Source organism: Uloborus diversus, chromosome 1 (assembly GCF_026930045.1).
Source record: "Uloborus diversus isolate 005 chromosome 1, Udiv.v.3.1, whole genome shotgun sequence".
In the NCBI taxonomy this organism is placed as follows: Eukaryota; Metazoa; Arthropoda; class Arachnida; order Araneae; family Uloboridae; genus Uloborus; species Uloborus diversus.
The window spans coordinates 93,702,632-93,728,382 of NC_072731.1; the positions used below are offsets into that span (position 1 = coordinate 93,702,632).

The window sequence follows — 25,751 nt, forward strand, 5'->3', positions numbered from 1 at the left end:
ACATACATCCCTTTGCTTCTCACTGCCTCATATGTAATCGATGGAAGATACCTGCTCGATCATATATTTTGGTAATGATCTGCAAGCTTCAAGAAAATACGCCAGCAATGCAGTGTATAGGTCACTTGTAAGTATGGGAAAGCTAGTGTCATTTTTGATGGGTACATAGAAAGCACCACAGAAATATAATCTGCATCCTATTACAACAGCCAAGCCTTCTGCTCTAGAAGACTTTCTGCGTCTCAAATCTTGTGCTTCCTCTGAGGGGTTCATTGGATATAGTGAATGTTTGAAAAGTCTGAAAGTGGACTGAAGTGCTCAATTATGTGCACAAACTATGCTAGACATAGCTGCAACAATAACGATTTTGCTGAGGATCTAGATTCCAAAAAAGATCTTGATAACGAAGACTTTTTGTTGCGCAAGCTTAGGAGAACTAATTTAAAAGCAAAAAACAGTTCAGTGTAATTTTTTTGACCATTTAATCAAATGTGCGCCATCAGAGAGGGGGGGGGGGGATCTTTTAGTATATAAGTTCGTTTTGGGAGGTGAGCTACTGTTCTTATGGGGTGGACAGTCCTGATTTAATGCATTTTAGATTTGCATGAAATAATACTTCTACTTGAAATTGAAGGGGAGGGGGGGAATTGAGGTATTATTTTATTTGGCGGAGGGGGAGGGGTGCTGTAGCTTTGGGAGGAAGTGCACCATCGCACTTGAAAGATGGACATACTTGATTTCTAACTTTAACTTTGCAGAAAATAATATTTCCATATAAAATGTATGGGGGGGGGGGGTACTGCTTCGTTTTACGGGGATAGGGGGCTCTGTAGCATTGGTGGGTTATGTCATCCCCTTAGGGGGCAAACACCTTTAATTTTATGCTTTTAAATTTAGTATGACATAATATTCTCACTTTAAATTTACTCTAAAAATTCTGGAAAAACACCCAAAACAGCAATTTTTAGATGCCCCCCCCCCCCATTCCGAAACCCGACGCACAATGGGGTGGAACTTTTTACCTGTTCTGATTGAGAGGGTAATAAACAATTTGCACCAGGTTTAGCTTTTTTTTTTGGATGTTTGGGTCCGACCCCTATTTTTACTGTACTATAAAAAAATGAAAAATGTGTCAAAAAAAAAAAAACACATTTCAAACACTCTCTTATTGCCCAACATTAATGGTTTTGCGATCAACATTTTTGATTTTCTTCTGCCAAAATTATTCATGATTATTCTTCCACTCACGATTTAAGATTTTTGAGAAACTGATAACATATGGAAGAATTGTATTCCAGTGGTTAATGATCTGTCCAATTTTTCGTTTTTTGTATGACATTTTTCCGTGAGTGCAGATGTTCCCTTCAGTTCTGTTGACAAAGTTTTTAGTTCTTGCCACAAATGATATATTTATTCTTTATCATCTTGTGTTCCTTACTCACTTAACCGTTGGTTGGGATTTTGTGAAACATTCTTTTAAGTACTGATGAAGATGTTTTCTTGATAGTCTCGAAACAGCTGTTTGCTGAGTATTAAACTCTTTTTAAACACTTTTATTTGTACTTTTATTCATTGTCTTATTTTACTCAAAAAGAGACCAGTTTAAAATAAATAGCAAGAAAAGCGAGTGGCTCCTGAGGCCCATAAGTTTTTCATTTTAACTTGCAAGCAAATAGCTCAAAAACTAAATTTCAATTTCAGTGATCAGTCTTGAACGGGTCAATTTAACTATAGCATCTAACGAAAGTCCCAATTAGTAATTAAAATAAAAATACTAAAAAGGGGAATTAAAATTTTTTTATTACTAACGTTTCAAATTATGTACAACAATAACAAATTAAAAGTCAAATTTCGATTACAACTGATGTTCACAGTTTCATACAATATATTCATTTTTGTAACGAATTTTCAAATAAATATTCAGAAGAGTATCACAGGAGAAAAACTAAATCCACAAGAATAACAGAAATTATATTTCTCATGAATGGTGTTTTCTTATGGTAGCTATCTTATCCTCATATAAATAATAGCTGATGATCGAGTAACCCCTGTGTTTCAACAATGAAACTCGCGCCACGGCATGATAATTTGACAATATGATTTGGTAGAGTTTAATATGCAGGGAAAGGCTTTATTGTGACAAAGCTGAACTCGATCTGGTGATTTAACTGTTTTAATGGTAAGACTCATTTTAGGAGAATGAAGAAACTTAAAAATGATCAACAATGACCACTATCTACTGGAGGTAAGGATTAATCCACTGGAGTTAGGGTTAAGACTTAGACTACCAAAATATCACCAAACAGGGCTGCATTCAAAATGAAGAAGCAAATTTTCACCCACCATACCATGACGGGCAACTTTCAAGTTAAAGTAATAATAATGATTTAATTCAAATTTCACTTTATTTAAGTTGCTGACATTTTGGATTGAATGTGTCAGTTCGTATTCAGAAACGATGTATGTGTTTAGAAAGACTAGAGTAGAGTACAATGGGTAAATACAATTGAATCAATTATTTCAGAAAGGGCATAAGTCCTACGGCAATCCATTGGACTTAGCCGTTTCTAAAATAATCAAATCAATTTTGATTTTTAACCACTCCCCCTCCTGTCCAGATTTTTTCCAATAAGCATAATAGATTAAGATCAAAGACAATATACCCCCCCCCCCCCCCAATACTTCAATTGCAGCATTTATGACAAAAAAATGTGAAAATTAAAAAAATAATAATCATCATCATACGTTAAACCTTTGGTAGTTGCTGCTAAAAAAGGGTTGCAAGATAAACAAGCAAAATAATTTAAAAGTACTGTTAAATACATGAATATTACTGATAAACTAAGAATAAGTTTATCAGTAAAAAAAAGAAAAAAAAAAATATGACAAAAAGTGATGAGGAAGATTTATGCAATATTGACCAATTTTAGAATTATATAAAAAAAAGGAAGCTTATGTGAGAAGTGAATTGATTTTATCAAAAAGGGCCTAAGTCATTCGGAAATCCGTTGGATTTACGCTTTTCCTGAAATTATCAATTCAAGTAGCATCATAATTAAAATTATCTGAAGTTCAACATGTTTTCTTTGATTATGCTTTTCCTAATCTAATGGAAAGAAAAATGAAAATAATACCAAGACTATTTTTTTAATGACACAATTTACCATTAGGAATTTTAATGCAGTAAAAGCATTAAGTTTATAAAATTGTCATTAAATAATAAATTGAATTCATGTTAAAATTACAACTTGAAAAAAAAAAAAAAAAAAGCCTAATTGCTCAAATAACTACCAAAATTTCTTTGAGAGAACATTTTAAAAAGTTCACTTATTTTATTCTTTTAAAATCGTAGTATCAGCAAGTTTTTTAAATTTGTTTTAAAGGATGTTTTGCTTTCATTTGCATTAAAAAATTTCAGAATGAATTGTGACAGTATAGGCTACAGTAAAAAAACATATATTAGAAATTAAAGAGATTCAGCAGCAATAAATATGCTGTTTATCAACATACTCTTAATTTAAAAAAAAAGGAAAAATTAAGTCAGCATTTTTTAAACTTACTGTCACATTTACTAATGGCTTCAATATCAATTAATATTACAAGTTAGCAATTATAAACAGGGTAGGAAATGTTTTTCATGGGAGATGTTCAGGTTTAGTTACCAAAATTAAATGAACATATAAAGCAAATTGCTGTTTTTGATCAACAATTTTGTTTTTCTTAAAAACATCTAAAGTTATTAGAATTGCTATGCATTGAATTTGTTATATAGCCTGTAACGATAAGTTGTGAAAATGAAAGTAATGGCATTAAAAATCCCATGAATTGATTATAGTACAAAACATTAAATATTACTGATTGAATTAACTAGCTTTCTTTACTTGGTAAAAAATGAACAGCTTGAATGAAGGGTTGAAAATTTTTTTATATATAAATTTATTATAGGCATCAGTTTTGCAGAAATTGGACCCCAAAATTGAAATCCTTGCATGCACTATTCAGAATTATCATCCAGGTTGTGATACTTATTGTCAGATCAATTTGTTTTTCTCACTGTGAGGATACTGGTTTTCAAATTATGCACAGTTTTGATAATAGAATACTTGGCTACAGAGCTGAATAGCTAACAGATGAAAACAATAATAAAATGGTTCATGATGGTCTTTATATTTTATTCACAACAAAATCATAAATATTCCTCTTCCTGAGTATATTTCAGCATATGTTAAAAAGGAGATAATTTTAAAATTTTAACACATAATTTCATATTTACAGTTTTGAGTTTTAATGCTTAGTCACTAGAACATAAGTTATATTGATATTGCAAATAAGAAATAATTCATTATAAATCTCGACAGAAAACAAGACAAAAAACCAGAACAATGTATAAACAGGTAAATAATTAATATAAACTGTTAAAACAATTCACAAATGTAAATTGAGAAAGGTATCAAAGAAGATGCTTATTAAATCCTCACATTTTCACAAAATACGAGGCAAAAATAAATATTAACTAAATTCAATTTCTATTGAAACACTAACACAAAACAAAAATACTCAAAAATAATTCATTCAACCAAACAGCTTTTGAAACTATAAATATATTAATGCTCAAAAGCCGAATATTTCAGAATTTGGAACATGCAAGTACTTTCAAAAAATTAGTTTTGTAACAATAGTTCCACTATGGCACCATTTTTAGTGTTACATTGTTGGGCAACATTGAGAGCTACATGATACAATAGATATAATAAATTGAAAATTAGATATTATCCAAGAGAAAAATCGCACAATTTTTCAGTTTCATTTTTATTATTCATTTTAAAATAAATATGGGGGGGGGGGGCTGCACCTCAAAATACTGTTTAATATGATGAGTTAAAAATAATTTAATAAATATAATTAGCCATTTAAAAACAACAACATTTTCTTTTTTTAAAGAATGTCTTTGATATTATAAGTTACAGATATATTTTAATAATATTAGATTTCTACACAGTTTCCACACTCAAGTGGTTAAATTGAAATTAATTTCAAAATAAACAAAATAAGAGTTATCACACACCTCTATCAATAACTTATGCTGGTATTTTACAGAATGAATTTGCCATGAGTTGCCAACGTAATGCATCATGCAAAACTAAAAATCTATAAAGCTGTATTCAATCACAGAAGAATTATGTAACAAAAAATTTCAATGCACCATCAAATTTTAGGAACACTGAAATTAGTCTGTAAACTTTTGATACTTTATAATACACCATGCTCCGCTTGTGCAGCATTAAATAGAAAAGACAATGCCCATTGCAGAGGAGAGACATGGCAGCTAGAAGTCAGAAATGCATGACGTTTATGAAATAATAAAGTATCAAAATATTGTTTATGTCAATATTTAGAGTCAGTTTTTTTTTTTCAATACAGCTCCTTAGGTAATTTATAAAACATAAATTGTACTAGGACTGCATTGATGGTGTATCTGGGGCATCATCACCAAAGGACACATCTGATGGTGAAGAGAAAGGGGAAGGCTTTTTCGATCTCCCGGACAGTTTATCCAGCTCTGCAACTGCATCGTGTCTAGGTGTTTTGTCTGAAAATAGATAAAGAAAGAGTACTGCAACAAAAATGAAAAGGTTTTACAAACAAAAATCCTGTAAGAAAAATACAACAAAATTGTAAAAACTCATTTTTGGAAAATCTTTTGCTCAAGAAGCAAAATTTTTAAGCAAAAATATAAAACTATTTTCTTATAAATAAGGTTAAAAAGCAGTTATTTTAAGTACATGGAGATCAATATGACTCCACAGAGCAATCATTTTTCAAGCAAGTAGAGCATTTAAAAAGAAAATTGTAATAACATTTTATAAAATACAGCACATATTTGTGTGTAAATCTACCCTTATTTCTTACGTAAAACATAGGTAAATATATTTTTATAAATAAGTTCAATCATTTCTAGTTAGGGCTGTTTTATTTTGTTCACCCCAGAAAAAATCGCCGGAAAAGACCTAAAAAAACCGTCTTGGACAAAATGTCATTTTGTATATTTCGTCTATTTTGTCCACTTCATCAGTAAACTGAAAGTTCTGAGTTAAAAATTTGAAGTTTGAAAATAATAATTATATAGATTTTTTTCCCTATTCAAGTAATATTTGAATATAAAAATAGCATACATAAATATTAGAGACGTACCGAGTAGCACTTTGGCCGAGTAGCCGAGTACCGAGTACTCGGCCTTTCATTACTCGGCCGAGTTACCAAGTACCAATTATGTTTTAAGAAGAACCACCGATACACATGTGATGAATTTTGAACTTATAGGAATAGTTGTATAGACCTCCATGTAAATATAATAGTTTTTAAAACTAAATTCCTGCTGAGATTTAATCATGCATTATTTAAAAAAATTGTTTATATTTATATATATATCTATATATTTGACAAAAATTTTACAAAAAAATTATTTTTTAAATTAAAAATAAATATAAAAGGTATGATTAATCAAGTTGGAATTAAAACAAATTGTACCAATCTATTATAGTTCTTGTCCGCCAAAAATAAATAATTTTTAAAAGCAAATAAAACAAATGTGCAGGAACGCTGCAGACACGTGTTTCTGCGTTACAAGGAACGTCTTTTTCAGTGCATAAAATGTTAGCTAAAGACTAAAGACATTCGACAAAAGAATCCGATTGTTGTCGGATGCCTTTAAACAAGCTCACATTTTGTGCATTGAAAAAGGAATTACTTGTAATGCCAAAACACGTGTCTGCACTGTGCTTTTAACGTTGTTTTATTTCCTTTTATTTTTTAAGCAAAGGTATTTTTATATTTCTTATAACTAATTTTTGTTTGTAGCAAAAATACATTTTTAATATAAAAATTCCATATTTTCTATACTTACTTTTTTGCACAATTTTTAATAAATAAGTTTTATTAACTTTGGGGACATTAAAATAAAGATTTATTCCCTTGAAGCATTACAAACTTCATTATTCTCAAAATTTAAATTTAAATTGTAAATGATTGCAGAATATTATATGTGATTGTGTTTTTTTTATAAATTTTAATATCTGTCTTGGACAATATTCAATTTTTTGCAACTACTCGGTATTGGCCGAGTATCTGATCAAAATTTGGCCGAGTACCGAGTACTCGGCAAATTGGCCGAGTAGGCCGAGTACCGAGTAGTTACCGAGTACTCGGTACATCTCTAATAAATATGTATATAAACAATTGATTGTAAAATATTTTAAAGTGAAAATGATAAAAAAAAAAAAGTAAGATCAGGTGAAGTTTATGTAAGTATTTTAATAAATCAAATGAGTGTTAAAATAAATTATAATGCATGTAATAGCATTTATAAAACAAGCACATCAGCTGTAAATTTTAAGATGTTTATCTGTGATATGGAGGTTTATTGCCCATAATAAGTGCATTTATAAAATTAAAAAGTAAAAATAAAATGTTTTTAAAGGTTATATTTTTAAAACATTAAATATCATATTCTTAAAAAAAAAAGAAAAAAAAAGAAAAACTACTTGATATTAATAAAAGAAATGTTGACATGAAGGGAAATCTGTTCTTGCAATACAAATACAAATGTGATGATCAGCAACAGGCTGTGACTAGGCTGTTCCCTAGTCAATTTATTAGTCCCCAAAGAAAATTAATGGCCCTTTTAAAGCTATCTACCCTCTTGGATATTATAGCCTCTTCTGGTACACAGTTCTGAGTACCCACAACCCTACTAAAGTAAAATTTTTTCCTAATTTGTATGACATTAACATATCCATAAAATATTCTGAGTACATAAATATTTTACTATGGGGTGACATCAATAAAAACTCGAAAAATATAACATTTCATAAAATATTTTTAGTCTATAAATCTTTGTTTTGTATATATGTCTCCAAGCATTTTATTTGACTTTCCCATTGAGTAATTGTACAAAAAAGGTAGGTTTTTGAAGTTGGAATTCACGAAAAAAAAATCTTCCTTTTTTTTTAAGTTACTTTATATTGTTCCTTTTAGGTACCTTTTTACTCTCAAATAGTTATTCTTTATTGGTTATTTTGTAACTTTCTTTTGTAGTTAAAATTTTGGATGTGAACAGAGGGTAACGGATAGTAAATATATTTTTTTAAATGTTATTTTTAAACTTTTCATTTAAATAAACATTGCATCTTGCATGAGCAACACGATTTGAACTGATTAAAATGTACACATCTTTCTTAAAATGGATTTTTAAAGAAAGTTGTATGCTCCATTTCTGATTGTATATCCTCCATTACATCTATACTGTAACAGAGAATACAGAAATGGAGGATACAAATACTTATGTTTTGCTATGATCATTGTGTTGATTTAGGGTTAACGCAACATGTTATTTTGAATTTACTTTTAAAAAAGTAATTCAATTTTAACTATAAATTTTTTTTGTACACAAATAATTCTTTCCTTTTTAACTCAAGAACGGAGGATACACAAAGTTAAGGACCTATTCGACTTCAAAGAGAATAATGCTGAAATTCTTTCACACTAAGTTCTTTAGCTTCACTATGAAGACCCAGAGTTGAAAATGGGCTAACTTGTGATTCTAAACCTCTGTAATGAGCTGCCAGTACTGCCGTCTATAGGAAATTCTATTACTTAATTAAATCATTAATGGAGGATACAAGAAATACTGTGACAGTGATTCAAAAGATTATGAATGCTATATATTTTTTTTCTTTTACAACATAATTCTTTTAACCTATTAAAAAAAATCAAATGAATGAAATTTCACTATTAAATCTGTTATATTTTTTTGTATTGAGTAAATAAATGAAAAAGTACATGGGAAGAAAAGTGTTGGGACATGTAATGGAGGCATACAAGTATCCCTCCGTTCAGTGAAAAAAACCTTTAAAAATTTTTATAACATCATTAATTTGTATTGATCATTTTCAAAATTTGTTATACTTTTCTAAATCTCATAAAAAAAGTGCTTAAAAATAAATATTTTTGAAGCTAACCATCCTGAACCTAAAAAAGCGCGTTTTTTTTAAAATGACCTTATTGTATATAATAGTCTAATAATGCCCAATAGCTTAATCACATTGCTAAATTTTATTACTTTTAAGTAAATTATGTGATCAAAAATTAGCTGCACCAATATGTAATTAAATTTTTTTTAGATTTATGAAATTCGTTTTCAAATTAGCCTCATTCTTCCCTGTTAAAACTCACTCACCATGATGATTCTTGCCTGAATAATATTTCTCTTGAATACTGTCTGTAATAATCTACAAATTCCCATAGGTTTAACCAGAGTTTTTTTTAGAAAAATGGATTTTGAGTTTCTAGTATGAAGTTGAAAAGTCCTCCCAACTAAATAGTAGAACACTTGCATTCGAAGTTTTTGAAAACAATCATACAGCAGCGAAATTTTACATCCTGTGCTTTTTTGAAAAATATGATCAAAGGAGAACATTAAGCATTTTGGGCATAGGAAATGTTTAAACATTTTCTAAAGATCTATATTAAAGCACAGAAAAAACCAGGGCTGCGGAGTCGGAAGGAAAATGGCCGACTCCTGGTTTTTGAAACGCCAGATTCCAATTCCTGATTTTTTTTTTTCAATTATATTTTTTCAATTCCCTCTCTCCCTTCAGGGGAAGGGGGTAAACCTCAAAACAGAGATTGAAACATTAATTCCCTTTTACAAAAATTTTGCATTTTGTCTTTTATTGTAAACATAAGGTGCATACACGTTAGAAATTCAATTGAAAAATCAAATTTTCCAATAGTTACGAGTTTAAAAGTGAGATGACTTAAAAATCCCTTTTTTAAAAAATTGAAAAGGGTTACCTGTAATTTGCCCCTCCCCCCCTTAATGTTTAACAAATAGATATTGATCAAATCGTGTGTTTTCAATTTTTCAAAGCTGTAATTTGAGAGAAAAAACTTTTTTTCTAAGTCCAAGTTCTTGAGAGGGGGTGGTTTGCCCCAGGTGAACCCAAAGTTAATTTTAGAGTTTATAAAAAATTTAAATACTTTAACTCTGAAAATTTTCCCGAGTATATTTAAAATTATGTTTCATCAATAAAATTTCAACGAAAATAGGGCTCATATACGTCAGAAGCTAATTTTACACACAATGCGGCAGTATACAAATTTGTATGAATAGCTTTTACTATACCTATATTTCTTCTTTGCCAAATTTTTAATTTAAATTTTACTAACTGCTTTAGAATTAACCTTAATATGAAGATTTTAAGATTAACTGCAATTTTTGAGTGTTGTTATCAAGAAATCATTTACACTTATTTTGTTCCGTACTTTTTAGTGAGAACCAAGCCTACAGAAATAATTTAAAAAAAAAAAATTAATAAATCTTAATTAAAAAAATCTTAAAATAATCTTAAATTTAAAAAAAATTTAAGATTATTTTAATATTTTTAAAATAATCTTAAATTTTTTTAATAAAAAAAACCATCAGATTTTTTCATCGTATCTTTTGGATTCATGCTCTTGCGCCAGAACTCATTTGAATTTGCTGATTTATAGAAAACAAACAGAAAAGTGCAAAACGAAGTGTAGTACTTTATATTCCTTTATCAAGTGTGGGTGGAGAAGGAGAGGAGTCATAAAGTTCTGACTTATCTCATGATAATTCAAATAATTAAAAATACAGCAAAAAAAAGATTTTTTTTGGCAACATACTTATAAGTGTACTGATAATTATGTCAGCATATATCTGCACACACATAAATTCAAAGTTACATCTTAATATGAATCCTCTTGATTCATGATTTTATCAAATGAGATAGAATTAATTATTGTTAAAAACTTCGAAAAATAAACAAATAAAAAAAAAATAAATAAAAATATTTATTATTTTGAATATTAGCTCGGCAAACATGCAATCATGTTTTACATGTTAATGACTGAACATACATGAATGTATGTGAATAAATAAAATGCTGAGTAACCATAGCAGGTAAGCACTATTTATTCAAACTAGATTATTAAAACATTTCAATGACACACTATATGCTAAAAAACTACGTATGCAACTGCAATAAAAGACATGTAAATTAAAAACTATTAATTTAATTACCACCGGGACTTCGTACTGTAGACATAGGACCACCTATAGGAGCACCTGTTCTTCGATTCAACAAACTATTGAAGAAATTTTGAAGAACTCCTTCTCCTGCAACAGCACCTGCTTTGCCGTCAATCTGTTGGTAAGATTTTTTTAAAAAGTCAAATTATTTTCTCTTTCATACCAAGGATGTAAACACACAATTAATGAAAAGGGCATATATTTCAATATCTCCCCTCAGAGAAAATACTTAATTCTGAAAATTTACTACTTGTTGCCAATCGAATCAATGGCATAAAATTCTGAATGAAGGTACATTCCCTAGATCTTCTCATTTAACTGTTTTCTGCACATATTAATTGGAAGAATTATGCGGATCAAAAATTTGAAATATAAGTGACCCAAGGGGGGGGATTTCAATTTGAAAACTCGGAAGAAAGAAAAAAAAACTGTGGCATTATATTTTCGCCTCTATTACAAGTTACAAGTCATTCCAACTTCTTTTTAATTTATCCCTGAGAAAAATTTAAAAAGAAGAAATATTTGATGAATCAAAAATTGCAATATGAGTTTTTGCATTTTATTTTACTTCTATTGTAATTTCCAGCTGCATTTATAAGTTAAAAAAAATAATTAAAAAAAAAAAGGATCAAGTTTTACCAATATTGAGATTCTACAAATGAAGAGAATTAGTTATGTAAATATAATATTAAGTCATTGTGTGCACATAAAATAAATGCAAGTAATAGCAAGGAAGAAATTAATTATAATTAAATTGCATTAATAATTAATTATTATTCTCTTATTAATAATAAACATTTGAGCTCAAAGCAAGCTAAAACCAATCACAAGCTATAACTAACATATTCAAAATATTAATAGTCTATACATAAAATTTTGGCTGCAAATCATTACAAACATGAGTAGTGTAACTGGAAAAATTTACAGTTCTACTAAGAACTAAACTGAGTACTACTTGTTTTGTAGGAAAGTCAAAGTTTGCATTCATTCCGGAGTAGACAGCTGGCGGACCGCAGAAGGTCAAAAACTGGACCTTAAAAAATGTTTTTAAATTCTGAATTACACAAATTATTTAAAAATAATTTTAAGTATGTAATATCTTTTGGCAAACTTTTAATACTTTTTCTAGTATTTTGGAAGTAATTACTAGACTTAATAGTTAGTGTAAGGTACAAGAGTTTTTTTCTGAACCTTCATAAAAATTTTCAAAAGTGTCTGGATCTCAATTAAAATTACTGGTTGACTCCTGCACTAATAGTTCTAGTTTTGAAAATTTGGGGACAAAACTTATCAAGCTTAGTCTAATAAATTAAACATTCAAAATTTGTCAACGGAGATAGTCAGGTGGAGAATATTTGTCCACCTGATATGGAATACATGATTCATAAGCTGTATATTAACACAATTTAGAATGGCATTTCAAAAAAAAAAATTCATACAGTAATGTATACTTTCATAACATTTGAATAGTACATTATTTCGATAAAACAAAAGAAATTCATCCAAAGCAACTGATTTCAATTTCAGATTCTTTACAAAATTAAAAATTAGTGTTCCCGCTAGGCCGTTTTTGAAGGGCGCAGCGCCCTGCCCTTTTTCATATCGGCAGAATGCGCCCTGCCCTTCTTTTAGATCGCAAAATGCGCCCCGCCCTTTTCAAAAATAACAATATGCGCCCTGTGTTTTTAAAAAGATGCCTCAAGCATCGTTTGGACCTGCCTCGATATCGGGGCAATTTTATTTGTCCAGCGATCATCTGCGAAAACGCTCATGTCTTGCCGTTGTCCCCAGAATTTCACCCTGAAAACAGCCCCATGAATAAAAGGAGATGCAAACACCTAGGTAAAGAGGGGATAAGATTCTCGGAATTCTAACAGACATATCAGTTGGTAAAAAAAGGTAGATATCTTTCTTCCACTGAGGATGGGTTTGAAAGGGCAAGGGAAGGTGTTCGGTCGTCTGAGATGCAAGCGCGGATCCAATGGGGGGGTCATGACCCCCCCAGGGTTCATACACTTTTGGTTAAAAAAAGTTCCCTGACTTTTCCAGGTTTTCCAGGTTGTTTTTTAAAAAATTCCAGGTTACTCGCTTCATTCAAAATTTAAGTTTAAATAGTAATATTTTCAAAATAATTAAAATTGTTTAAAGTAGCAATGCAGAAGAACTGAAACTTCTCCCTTAGATTTATAAAAAAAAAAAAAAAACACTTGGATTTTTTTTCCCCTTTGTTTTCTGTCAAAATTTTAAGATTTTTTAAACATTTTGTTCAAAATTGTTTTAATTTGTTTACTATTTGTTGAAAACAGAGTACTTTCAACTTATTTCAGTGTTTCTTTGATGTCATGCGTAATATTATAGCGTTTTGCTGTAATCCTGCAGCAACCTTTTAGCATCCGCTTTTGGTTTACAATACTTCTTTTTATTTTCTTATTAGTAGGTTACACAAAACATATTGAGCAAAATGCAAAGCTAAATTTCAGTATAAATATGATTAACTTGTTGCATCGATCGGCATACCATGTAATGCATAGTAACAAAAATCAATATCTGCCAATGCCAATAATCTCTTTTTTTTTTTTTTCCACACATTAAAGGACGCTTACATTAAAATTTTAAATTTTCTTTTCCAGAAAATAATAGTTAATTTTCAAAAAGTCATAACTTTTTCGCACATTTAATGTTATTTTCAATATTACACATTGATATAAACATCCTATTCTGTTTCTGGAAGTTTAAGTCTACTTCCATTGTGCAAACAATCAAATATGGCGACAAAGTGAAAAATTTAAAATAATAAGTAGATTTTTGGATTTGTAGTATAAAAGTAGTAATAAATAATTAACAATCCTTAAAAAACTACAATAAAAGCAAAATAGTCAGTATTTAGCACATAAAGAGTCTAAATCAATTAAAACAAAAAAATGTTATGAAGATTAAATTTTGCATTTTTCCAGAAAATAATTACAAATTATCCGGAAAAAAAGGCACAATTTATGTAGTTTTCAATAGTTTGCATTGCAATTAACATCCAATGCCATTTTCGGGAACTTAGGCACTTAAAAAGTCTTGTGTACTTCCATCTTGGGAATGACCAAATATGGCGGCTATGCCCAAAAATAAGAAATAACTTTTTTAATTTGTCGCATGAAGACAATTAAAAAATAATAAATCTTCATGAAAGTACAATTCATTGAATAGTTTTTATCACATTTGCGTCCGAGGTAGTGAGGATAAGATTAAGTTTTAAGAACAAAATTTTTCATTTCTCAAGAAAATTATTTTCAATAATAATAGAAAAACAATTTGCAGACCATTTTTTGTTATTTTAATCCGTTTTCAATTAAAGAAAAAATCCAATTCTGCTTTGTTTTTAGAAACTTAAGCATTTTAGGATCGTATCTACTTCCATCTTGTCAATGACCAAAGATGGCGAGTCGTTTCACACGTAGCTGAAATGATTTTCCGATCCAAAAAAAAAACGATTTTCCCCGATCGACCCTCCCATCTACAGGTTGTGCTTCCGAAGCAGTAAATTGTCTTCTCTCCTATTGAGTTTGTGCATAATTCCTGTTCACCTGATTTTTTTTTCCTTGGGAACTACTGAGAGCCAAAAATGGCTGCTGCTGAAGATTTTTTGGGTCTTTTCATTGCTTTTTTCATTGCTTTAAAATTGTTACAATTTTTTTTAAATACATCGATAAAAATGATGATTAGATCTCATAAAAAAAAATTCCCTGGGGAAAAATTGGAAAAGAAAAATTTTGGGGACACATTTGGAAAATTCCCTGACATTTTTGACTATGTCATTTTCCCTGATAATAGGGAAGTTTTCGATTTTTCAATTTTATTTTTATATGATAGAGTAACATGTATGAACATCATAGGTGAAAAAATTTTTGCGATACGATAAGTAGTTTTTTTTAAATTAATTTTTAAAGTTCAAGCTCTTGTGACGTCATCCCCTCTTCCGATAGGGGAGAAGCGAAGGTCACGCATTCGACTTCGAAGACGAAACGTAAAAGGCTTTCTCCTCGCATTAAACTCCTCGCGTTTCTGGAACATTAAACCTCTCATCCTCTCGGAAATATTCGAATATCACCATTGATTATTATTTGAGGAAGATTATTTAGATTGTGCTTTAACGAATCCGGCCTCCATAGTGTGTTCAAAAGGATTATTGAATTTCTAAAAAATAAAAATATCAGCGCGCTCAAAATGTTCCTAGCGAAAACAAGGGATCTTCGGCGGAAGGCTGCCCATTCGCGCCCTGTGACGTAGGCTCGTGACGTTTCAGAAGCGCGCACTTTTGCGCGTGGATTTTAAAAATTCATTAAAAATCAACCACGGTGTTTTAAAATTCGGCGATGGTGAATTTTTAGTTTTGAGGGTCAATTAACAATATCCAATAGCCAAAATATGAACATTTAATAGGTTGCAACTTCCCTATTCCAGGTTTTCCCGGAGCGTACGAACCCTGAACCGAACAGAATGTTGTGGCAACCCATCTAAAACTTTAGGCAGTAGAAAGAAATGCGTTCCCTTCACTGACTCCATGCAAGAAATCTTCGCTCTTTTGGCGCATTTTTCGTTGTAAAAAAAAAAACGTTCATTTTTCGATCGCAGTTTTTAAGTGTCAGCGTCGGTTTAGATAAAAATTTACAATTTTTTTCGTGAAATCACAATAAAAACGAAGACTAGATCTCATGGTACTTAATTCCTTGGGAAAAAAATGGAAAAAAAATTTTGGAGGACAAAATTTGAAAACTCCCTGACTTTTCCCTGACATTTTTGACAGTGTCATTTTCCCTGACAATTCCCGGTTTTCCCGAATTCCCGGAGCGTCGAACCCTGCCCCCTTAGCCAGACCAAACATTACACAACAGGGCCTTTTTAATCTTCATGTTACTGAATTTTTCGAAGGAGAAATTGAGGACCACCCAGTTTGTGAACAAGTTTAAATTATATCCAAGCACAAAATTATGCGGAGAGGGGGGGGGGGCAAGTGTGGGTCAAGGGGGAGGTCATGGGGTCATGACCTCCCCCCCTAGCTAGACCAAACATAACCCAACAGAGCCTTTTTAATCTTCCAGTTACAGATTTTTTCGAAAGAGAAATTGAGGATCATCCACTTTATGAACAAATTTAATTATATCCAAGTGCAAAATTAAGGGGGGAGGGGCAAGTGTGGATCCGGGGGGGGGGGGTCATGGGGATCATGAGCCTACTCCCATTAACCAGACCAAACATTACCCACCAGATCCTTTTTAATCTTCCAGTTACAGATTTTTTTCGAAGGAGAAATTGAGGATCACCCAATTTGTGTACAAATTTAAGTTATATCCAAGCGCAAAAATAGGAGGTGGGGGTAGCGTTTTTGTATTTAAATTAGAAAGATTTACGTGGTGAGAGCTCTCAAAATACCTGGTACCTCTAAAAAACGTAATTTTTGTTGGATATTTATAAACAAATTCTGGCAAATAGGTTTTTCTTTAAAAATTTGGAATTACTTCTTGGATTTTTTTTTTTTTTTTTAAAGAGGAATATATTGTTTGAACAGATCATTGCTAAACCTCTATTGCGGTTACATCTATATTTGCACATAAACAATTAACATTCGTAAAAGAGTTGTTTTGCAGAAAATAAATTTCTTTAAGTGTGCGTAAAACAGTGAAACCTCGCTTAATGTACACCCCTCATTTCGGAGTTTTTTTTTTTTTCCTCCATTTTCTAGGATTAAAACATTAAATTTCCTTTTATTAAAGTGGAGACTCTCAAACTCGGTCACGGATACAACTTTTCTTGTAAAAAGGATTTTTACTCTCATTAAAACGGACACTCTTCGACGATTTTGGCGAAATGTGGTTAGTTTTCAATCTTAAAGCATTTTTGCCGCAAACTCTGCTAGCAGGTTCTAATAACGAAGTTTTGCACAAAGTGGGGGATTTTTATAAAGGACTTTTGCCAGTTAATACATCATCGCTGCAAGTTGAATATCAACTGTGGGTTGCGAAGTGGACATGGGAAAAGAATCAAAAACCAGTTAAAGATTTCCCTCCATGTATCATAAAACTTATCGAAGAATGTGACAATCACATGTATCCTGGAATAAATTGCCTTCTTCGACTCATAGCTACATTGCCAGTTAGTATTGCCACAAGTGAGCGAACCTTCTCAACATTGCGGCGTTTAAAAACCTGGTTAAGAGCCTCAATGTGTGAGGAACGCCTTGTGAGACTTTCTCTCTTAAATATCCACAGAGACATTGATGTAAACATTGACCAGGCCTCCACAAAGTTTAAAAATTGTAACGTTTAGAATATACATAGTTTTCTTAGAAGCATACTGTATTTTTTGTTTTATATATGCTAATAATGCAACAACGATTTGTTGGTAAGTAAGAAACAAGCACAAGATTTCAATACCAACGTTTTCAGATTATTCATACAAAACGAAATATGGTAAAACTACGATTTAGACCGAAGAAACTCCCTTTTTTTGACGAGCATGTTGTTACCCCCCCCCCCCCCACCAAGATACCGTTGTTTGTGGGTACACGTTTGGTGACCCCTCCCTTAACCGGAGCCTGGATCCGCCCTTGCCGAGATGGCGGGGGGGGGGGGGGAGGGAGATTATTGTTTAATTACTCCCCATCCTTGAGTTTCTGAGAATCAGCAATGAGAGAGGGAGGGTGGTAAGTAGGCTTCCTATTATATTATCTTCATCTGTAGGACTAGGGGGTGCCAGTTCCAGGAAAAATAGAAGGGGTACTACTTGTCAGACAAGAACAGATGCAGATAAACTGCTCCAGTTCGAGTGCAAACGCAAATGGTTCTTAATTTGAAAATACACGGTTCTTGACGATGATGCTGGCCGAAAAAATATGAAGTTTACTGAAATTTTTCAGGCTGTTCCTTTTTCTTTTTTCCTGCAAAACAGAATAGAAGCAGGGTTTGTATGCTCTTGATAATCCTTGTAAAGGGCTTGGAAAAAGCGTTTATTTTGAAGTGATTGATAAAGTTTTGAAACCTAACATAGTGCTTGAATTCCTTAGGGTCTAAGAAATGCACAACCTATGGCCCGTGGGCCAAACGTGGCCCGCGAAGCCTGTTGAATTAACCCGCGAAAAATTCTAAAGAAATATATATTAAAAAAATTGAAAAAAAAGAAATAACTAAGTTTGCGAAATTACCGTTTCAAAACTCATTTACTTATCTAGTTAATTTTAAGGTCCAATACAGGTCGATTTTACCTCATTTATAACTATCAATTCCCCGAAATCGCACTTGCAAAATCGAAAGATTAACGAAAATAAAGTAACAGAAACGACACTTTCACCAAAATGAAAATTATTTTTGAAATGTAATGTTGAATTGAGCAATAAACATCGTATGAATAGGTCATTTTCGTAGCGCTTCAGCCATTTGTGTCCGTTTTTCGTTTGCACGTGTAAATTAGGCTTAGCTAATTTTGGCGCATTGCTAGTTATTGTGAAGCAATCTTTTCGCATCTGTTTCTGATTGGTGAACTTTCTAATTGTTTTCTAAGTAGTACACAGTACAAAGTCTACTGAACCAAAATACAAGGGTATTTTTTTGTTATCTTGAACTTTTAGCTTCCCCCCCCCCCAAAAAAAAGAAAGTTTGAAATGGAAACATATTGTTCTGTGTGAAATTTGCCAAGGAAATTTTCAGCTGCAAAATATTTATTCTTTCCTTTTTGCTGAGTATTTGTATTATCTCTGAATAGGAGTTGTATACTAACAGATTATTTAAAAAAACTTATTGACATAATTAAAAACATACTTTTAACATACTTGTGCTTTTTCCTAACTAAAATGATTTTGCACTGTTTCTTTTTTTTATACATAAAAAACTATAATATTGCTTTTAAAAAAATCACAAAAATAAAATGCTGATGTATTAAATTTTCATAAAAATTGTCAGTGAAATTAAAATTTTGGATTGGCCCCAGCTGCTTTGGTAACGAATACATCTGCAAACACAATGAAGTTGTGTCAAGTCCAACACTAGGCATTCAAATAAAGCCTTTTTGTTTTGCACTTTGCTACAACTGCATTTTTGAAGCACTGCACACAATATTTTAATAATTATTCTGTTTGAAGTATAATATATTTTAAAAAGTTGAATTTACATTCATCATGATTTTGATGTCTACTACATACCTGCCAACTCTACTGGATTTTCCGGGAGACTCCCGGATTTTTGACATTTCTCCCGGTCTCCCGATTTTTATTGAAAATCTCCCGGTTTTTATTAATCTCTAAAAAAAATCCCTCCATTTAGGGATTTTCTCGAAAATGAAAAAAATAAACCCCTTTAAAATAAATTTTTACATCGTTTTAGCGCTTTTACTCCATGGTTTGAAAGTTTCCTACTCAATTTCAAACTTTAGCACATTGGAATCTGGCAACATCAGTCCTTGTTTACGTTTGCGATCTCGCTTCGCGCACTCATCGCTAAGCCTATGTTGCTTAATTACAACATTTCTTCTTGTACATAAAACGACCGCTATTATCGGGCACTTTGGGCCGAAAAAAGTAAATTAAATCTTGTTGAAGACCTGAAAAAACTTGTCTATGATTAAATTTTTACAGATAATTGAAATTCTTTTTTTTCCCTAAATAACTTTTCATTCAAAAAGTATTACTTTAACTTTTATTCTTCCATTTAATATTTTCATTAATTTAACTCTGTGTATATGACTCAAGGAACTTGCATATGATTGCACTTTAAGAGATAATAAAAAAATCCCTATTTTCCCCTCAATAACATGGAAAAAAGCGATATTGCGCTACACTGAAAAAATCTACTGGATTTTTTTCTTTGAATGTTGGAGTGCTACTAAAATACTTAATGGCATAATGCACATTACTAGGCAGTTTTTAGATAGGAAGGGGGGATCCGTAATTAAATACTGTTCATCTTACATTGAAATTCAAAGGATTTTGAAATGCCTAGAATTTTTTATTCTTATTGAAAAGTAGTCACAATTATGGCCCGAAAAGTGTTGAAACACACCCAAAGAAAATATTCAGCATTAGCTGAATGTTCCTATGGAGTTTGAAAAATGTGCTTATAGTTGGCATTTGCGGAAGGGGGAGGGCAATCTAACCTAAAGACAAGAGCATTTTCTGGAAGAAATGATATTCAATACTGAAGTTGATGGTGGCGGTCGGGGGCAAGGGTGTGCACAAATGAATTTCCGGGTCCCGCTCCATGTTGTTTGCCTCTATATTTCACCCCTAGTTTAAAAAATATTGGACCCCTTGGGGATCAGGCCCTTGCCAACAGACCCTTCTCCCCCTCCCCGCTGTGCTCATGGTACAGACGAATGGATGAAATTTTCGCAAGGGGTTTTAAGATGTTATTTTTCTCCTTTTTTTGGGGGGGGGGGGGATCAGTATTTTTTGAGAGGTGCGCCATTGGTCTTGGATGGGGGAAGATCGCGTTGAAATATATATAGTGCCCTTTTTATAATAAATAGTGCCCCTTTCAAAGACCTGCACCCTGCCCTTTTTTTCTCTAGAGTGAACACTATTAAAATGATTTGTAGTTGAAAAAAATAACAAATTAAATTTAACATAAGAGAGAGAGAAAGAAACCTTTTTTGGAGAAGCTTGAACGCCTGGAGATCCAGATATTCTTCGATCTGCTGTTTTCTGAACACCAGGAGAAGTTCTAACGGGAGTTTCTTGCTGTAAAATGAAACATTATTTTTACAGATGGCTATTTTATTGTTTGAATGAAAATAATTCTAAAGAATGGCTGAGTTGTCATATTCAAAGTATTTATACATATACTGTTCCAGTGTAAGAAAAATGGATTGTACTGTGAGAGCCGGGGTAATTGAATCAGTGGTTAATTGAATCAGCCAGTTTAATGGATCAAACCCTTAAAAGCAGGATAAAATTTAGCAGTAAAATTAAAAAACTGCTGGACATTTGAATCAAATGTACTGCTTAAATGAATTACATGCACATAATTCAACATTTCCCACAAATACTTTTTGCATCATAGAAGTCTTTTTTTTCCTTATCTTTAACTTCTTCTTGTGAAAGGATATTCTTTTTTAATTTGTTACTAATAGTGAAAGAAGGGGGAGGTAGGGTGCTGCACGCTTGTAGTGAGTTTTCTTGGGAAAAGTCAAACAAAAAGAGAGAAGATAGACACGGTATTTACAAGGCTCACAGGTAGTTTTAACGTTGGTGCAGCAAGGCCTAATTTACGAAGGTTATAGATTTTTTTTAAAGACATTAAAATACGGTTGTTTAAACTAATTACTGCCTCTTCAAAGCAATCAACAGTAAACAATAGATTTTTTTTAAAGCACAAACAAGTTAATATTTGAATTTTGTAACTATTTTTCATACTGTTTTTACAATATTTTTTTCCTAAATAAACAAAGAATGAATACTGCAACCCCTTGTTATATCACACTTTTCGGGGGACAAAGAAAAAGAGCGATATATCCAAAAGCACGATATAACGGAGGTCGATTAAAAATAGTTATAAGTCCAACACACAAGTAAATTAGCATTTGTTCTTTTTGACATGATTTTCTAATGGATTTGATGTAGTTCACGAATGTACTATCACACCTATTAAAATTTAAACAAGGATGAAGTTTAAGTAAATTTTCACCGTTAGAAAGTTAAAAACATCAAATGGAGAATGAAGATGATCTTTCTGAGCTACAGCGAAATAAGAGTGAGCATTCCAATACCCTCTTATTCCCAATAAGACTTTCTAATCCATTTGACTTGCGGTAGAAAGGATGTGAAAAGCAAAAGTAACCACATTGTTTACAGAAAACTCTTTTGCCCGTCCAGATCATTTTTCCTTTTTTTAATGCAAATCCCGGTTTGTGCAACCAAGCCCAAATCTTTTCTGTACTAAAAGAAGGGCATATGTTCTCTTCTACATGGGCTAGTATGACACTTGCTTGACATTTCTCACTCATTTTAAATGTAATGTATCAATACAAAAGAAGATGTCAAATAGTTTACAGACTATCTTAAACTGAAATAGTATACTGCGCAGGTATGTACATTTGGATAACAAGAATTGCTGCTGCTTTTCCAGTGAATTCATAAGAAAAGAAGATGAATAGCTTTCTTTTGTTCATTCACAAAATAAAGAAGAAATAGACCTTATCCGAGCAATACCATATGTTTTTCAGAAACGGTTTCAAACTTAAAGCAAAGGGATTTCTTTTCTTATTTTAGGCTTTGATATTTCCGGAGACAGAAGAAAAGAGCGATATATCCGAATGAGCGATATAACGAGGGGCTACTGTGTTGTGAACAAACTTATAGTGATATTTTTTCTTATCTGGCTGAGGTTAAACTGAATTCGCTTAAATTGTATGTAGGATTCCACATTTTTGAAAAAATGTTTACTAACTTTTGCTTTATTGAATCAACCATCTTATTGAACCAAAACTCTTTAAAACAAAATTGGTTCATATAAGCGACATACTCATATTATTCAATCTAAAATTAATGGCAATTTCTTTAGAATATACTACATCACATTTATATCTAATGGAGAAAAAAAAAACGCATGCATATTTATATCTAAAAGCAGGGGTCTCCAACCCCATGCTCCTGCTGATTATTTTACTGGTGCCTACCATTCTATGAACTTAAAATTATTTTAGTTTTTCACTTTTAATTACCTACCACAAAAGTGGATAGCATTCAACACTAATCTCAAAAATCAGAATGCCACGCCAATTTTATTTTTTGCACCTTGTTTTCACCAACTAAATTTTTTGTACGATATAATAATCCTTGGACTTGAGAACGATTATTTTCTTTCGGGTCAAAGAGATTTTATTACTTACAGTAGGTTTAGACTTACTAGGGGAATATATATATTTACAATTAGAAAACAATTTTGTAAAAGTGTCAACAATAGCATTGATGAATTGAACTGCATATAGGATCAAACTACTGGAAATGAGGCTTCAGTTTTCAACTTTTTTTTTTTTTTTAAACAATAAAGACCTAATTGTTCTTCATCTATATTTTCACCTGTAATATAGGACAAAACTAAGTATAATAGAATTAATTATTCTATCAAATCTAGAATTAATTATTATTAAGTTTTTCATTATGAATTTTAAGAAGAAATTAAAATTTGAATTGGATTTTAAAATTTTCTTAAATATTTTAAACAATATGGTATTGCTTACCAAAAGAAAGAGTGGACAAAATGTTGTAAAATTAGGTTGATTTTATGTCTCTAGTTTTACGTCTTAAAATTAGGAAATATTTTTCTGCAATGCAAACAACTGCCCTTTGTTTTGGAACCCTTTTTTACATTTTAAAGCCATGCAAATCAAGAACAAAATGCATACCTTAGTAAAATTTCACATTTTTCTAAGTCAATGCTAAATTTTAATAAAATATGAAATGGTGGAATTCAAAACTGTATTGATTGAAAATATCATGACTGTTGATGGAAATGCTGTCGGCCCCGCTTAATCAAATATCGTCCGCAGACGTGGTAAAGTAAAAAGGGTTGTCCAAACTCAATTTTTTAAAATTATTTAAGGCATTATTTTAAAAAATTTCAGAGTAGCAATATTGTCTCAAAATCTGAAAAATCTTCAGGCAAAGTTTTCCGAATAAGGAAATATTTTGAGAAGTCACAGTAACCTCTCATCAAGGGACCCCTGAAAGTGAGGATAAACATCAAGGACAAAATCAAAAATAAAGAAGAAACATTGTACAGTCGGCTCCGCTTAATCGAATATCGTCGGTTCCAAGAAATTTTATTCGATTAAGCGGGGAAATTTTCTTTACCTATTGACAACGTTTGTCTTGAAACATAAAAATAAAAAGGTTTTTGAAGTAAGTTAAAGAAAAAAATAGTTTAACAATTAGTATGTATATTACAAGTACATATGAAGACTATAAAAAGTAACTTCAACTTGAGTTATGAAATCTGTTTTCGTACCTTTTTTCAGTACACTCATTTTTGAAAAAGTCCATAATAGTAAATTGCTCGCTAAAGGTCTTCTAGAAACACTTTTCTGACTCCCTTTTCCTCTGCTAGTCTACTGTGTTTTACATTTAAGATATATCAATTTATCATTGTTTAAAATGTGTATATATTTCTAACTGTGTTATTTAATTTAATTATCGAATGCTTATTTTTTTTTTTTTTTTTGTAATGGCAAGGACAAACAAAATTTGATAGAACGTAACCACCATTTTTAAACATTGACACCTTGCATGAAAGTGAGTTTTTTTATGAAAGGACATAAAACTTCAACAAATAAAAAATTTGAGAGATGAAAAGTAAACTTACAGCAGTCACCGGTCTCCCGACACTGGCTGGAGTCTGTTGGTTGAGCAGATTGTGGAGTTTACACAAGAAGGACTGATCATCTTCAGCCATGACTTCAGCTTCTCTTTGAAATGGCTGCAAGCAGTAGAAGGAATCTCATACAACATGGATGAATAAAGAAGGCAAGACTCAAAGTGCACTCACAGAACCAATGCCTTTAAACCAACATTACATATGCATGCTAATATTAAGAGTTAAAAAGGCTCAAATACTATGGTTGAGTAGGGAATATAAGTATTGACTACATGCAATACACAGACAGCCCGGTTATCACATTCTGGGTTCGGATGTGATTACTAGGCTGTCCGGTATATTGCATGTGGTTCTGCCTTAGCCCTGGCTTAGGGGTTTTAACAACTTATTGTTGTGCTACATAAGTATTGACTTAAAGATTATTGGTTATTTGATAAAGAAGTCCATTTTTTTTTTCACTGCATGAAGAACAATGATACCCTAGTTAATTTGAAGATGTTAATTCAGCAGTTTCAAGAAATGACACTAATAGTACACAAGCTATGCTGAAAAATGGGGAGGTTATTTGACCCACCGGGAATCTTATTGTAAGCTGTAGTGTAGCTCATAAAAAGAGTTCAAGCACCAAGCCGTACATTTTGAGTGGTACATGTGACTATACCATTAGCAGGAAGAAACACAGGGGGAAAGGGTATTTTAGGATAAAAAGATTTTGTACGGCTTATAGTTAGTTTTAAAGATGATGTCAAACCTCATTATCGAGACACCCGGATTTCACGACACTCCGGATGTCACATCACTTTTTCAAAGTCCCGAACTTATGCAGAATTATTTTAATATTAAGTGGCTCCGGATTTTACGACAGTTTTTTTTGGTGCAAGTCCGGTTACGATGACACTTCCAGCTGCGTAGACTAGATTGGGGGGGAAAAAAGAGTGAAGTTTTTTTTTTTTTTAATAATTTTTGTTATATCTACCAATAATTCAAATTAGCATTAGTTTAATCTGACTAAATACATATATAATGTTGTTAATTTCTTCATTAAATCTAATTTTTGTTGTTAACTAATGTTTAATTACCAATTTTTAAACTATTCCGGTTATGACATCGCTCCGGCTATGACGACACTTTGTTGACTGTTCCAAAGGTGTTGTGACAATGAGGTCCGACTGTAATTAAAAGTCAACTTTTTGTCGTACCAAAAAAAAGGGTCAGGAAAAGACCAAAAGTTTTGGTTTTCCAATTATTTCACGGACTATTTCAGTGATTTTACCATGTTGGCATTGTAA

At 31.6% G+C, this 25,751-nt stretch overlaps 1 protein-coding gene across 1 annotated transcript in view; it reads right to left on the reverse strand.

Moving 5' to 3' along the window:
• Window positions 1-1,782: 1,782 nt before the first annotated feature.
• The window catches only part of LOC129231114 (cytoplasmic dynein 1 light intermediate chain 1-like), a 62,449-nt gene continuing 38,480 nt past the window's right edge, over window positions 1,783-25,751 (reverse strand). Inside the window, exons 8-11 of the mRNA XM_054865364.1 lie at window positions 24,451-24,564; window positions 20,736-20,828; window positions 11,105-11,228; window positions 1,783-5,590 (exon numbers count right to left, since the gene is read on the reverse strand). Coding sequence (XP_054721339.1) covers window positions 5,454-5,590; window positions 11,105-11,228; window positions 20,736-20,828; window positions 24,451-24,564 — 468 coding nt within the window. The 3' untranslated portion in view covers window positions 1,783-5,453. The remainder of the gene's footprint in view (window positions 5,591-11,104; window positions 11,229-20,735; window positions 20,829-24,450; window positions 24,565-25,751) is intronic.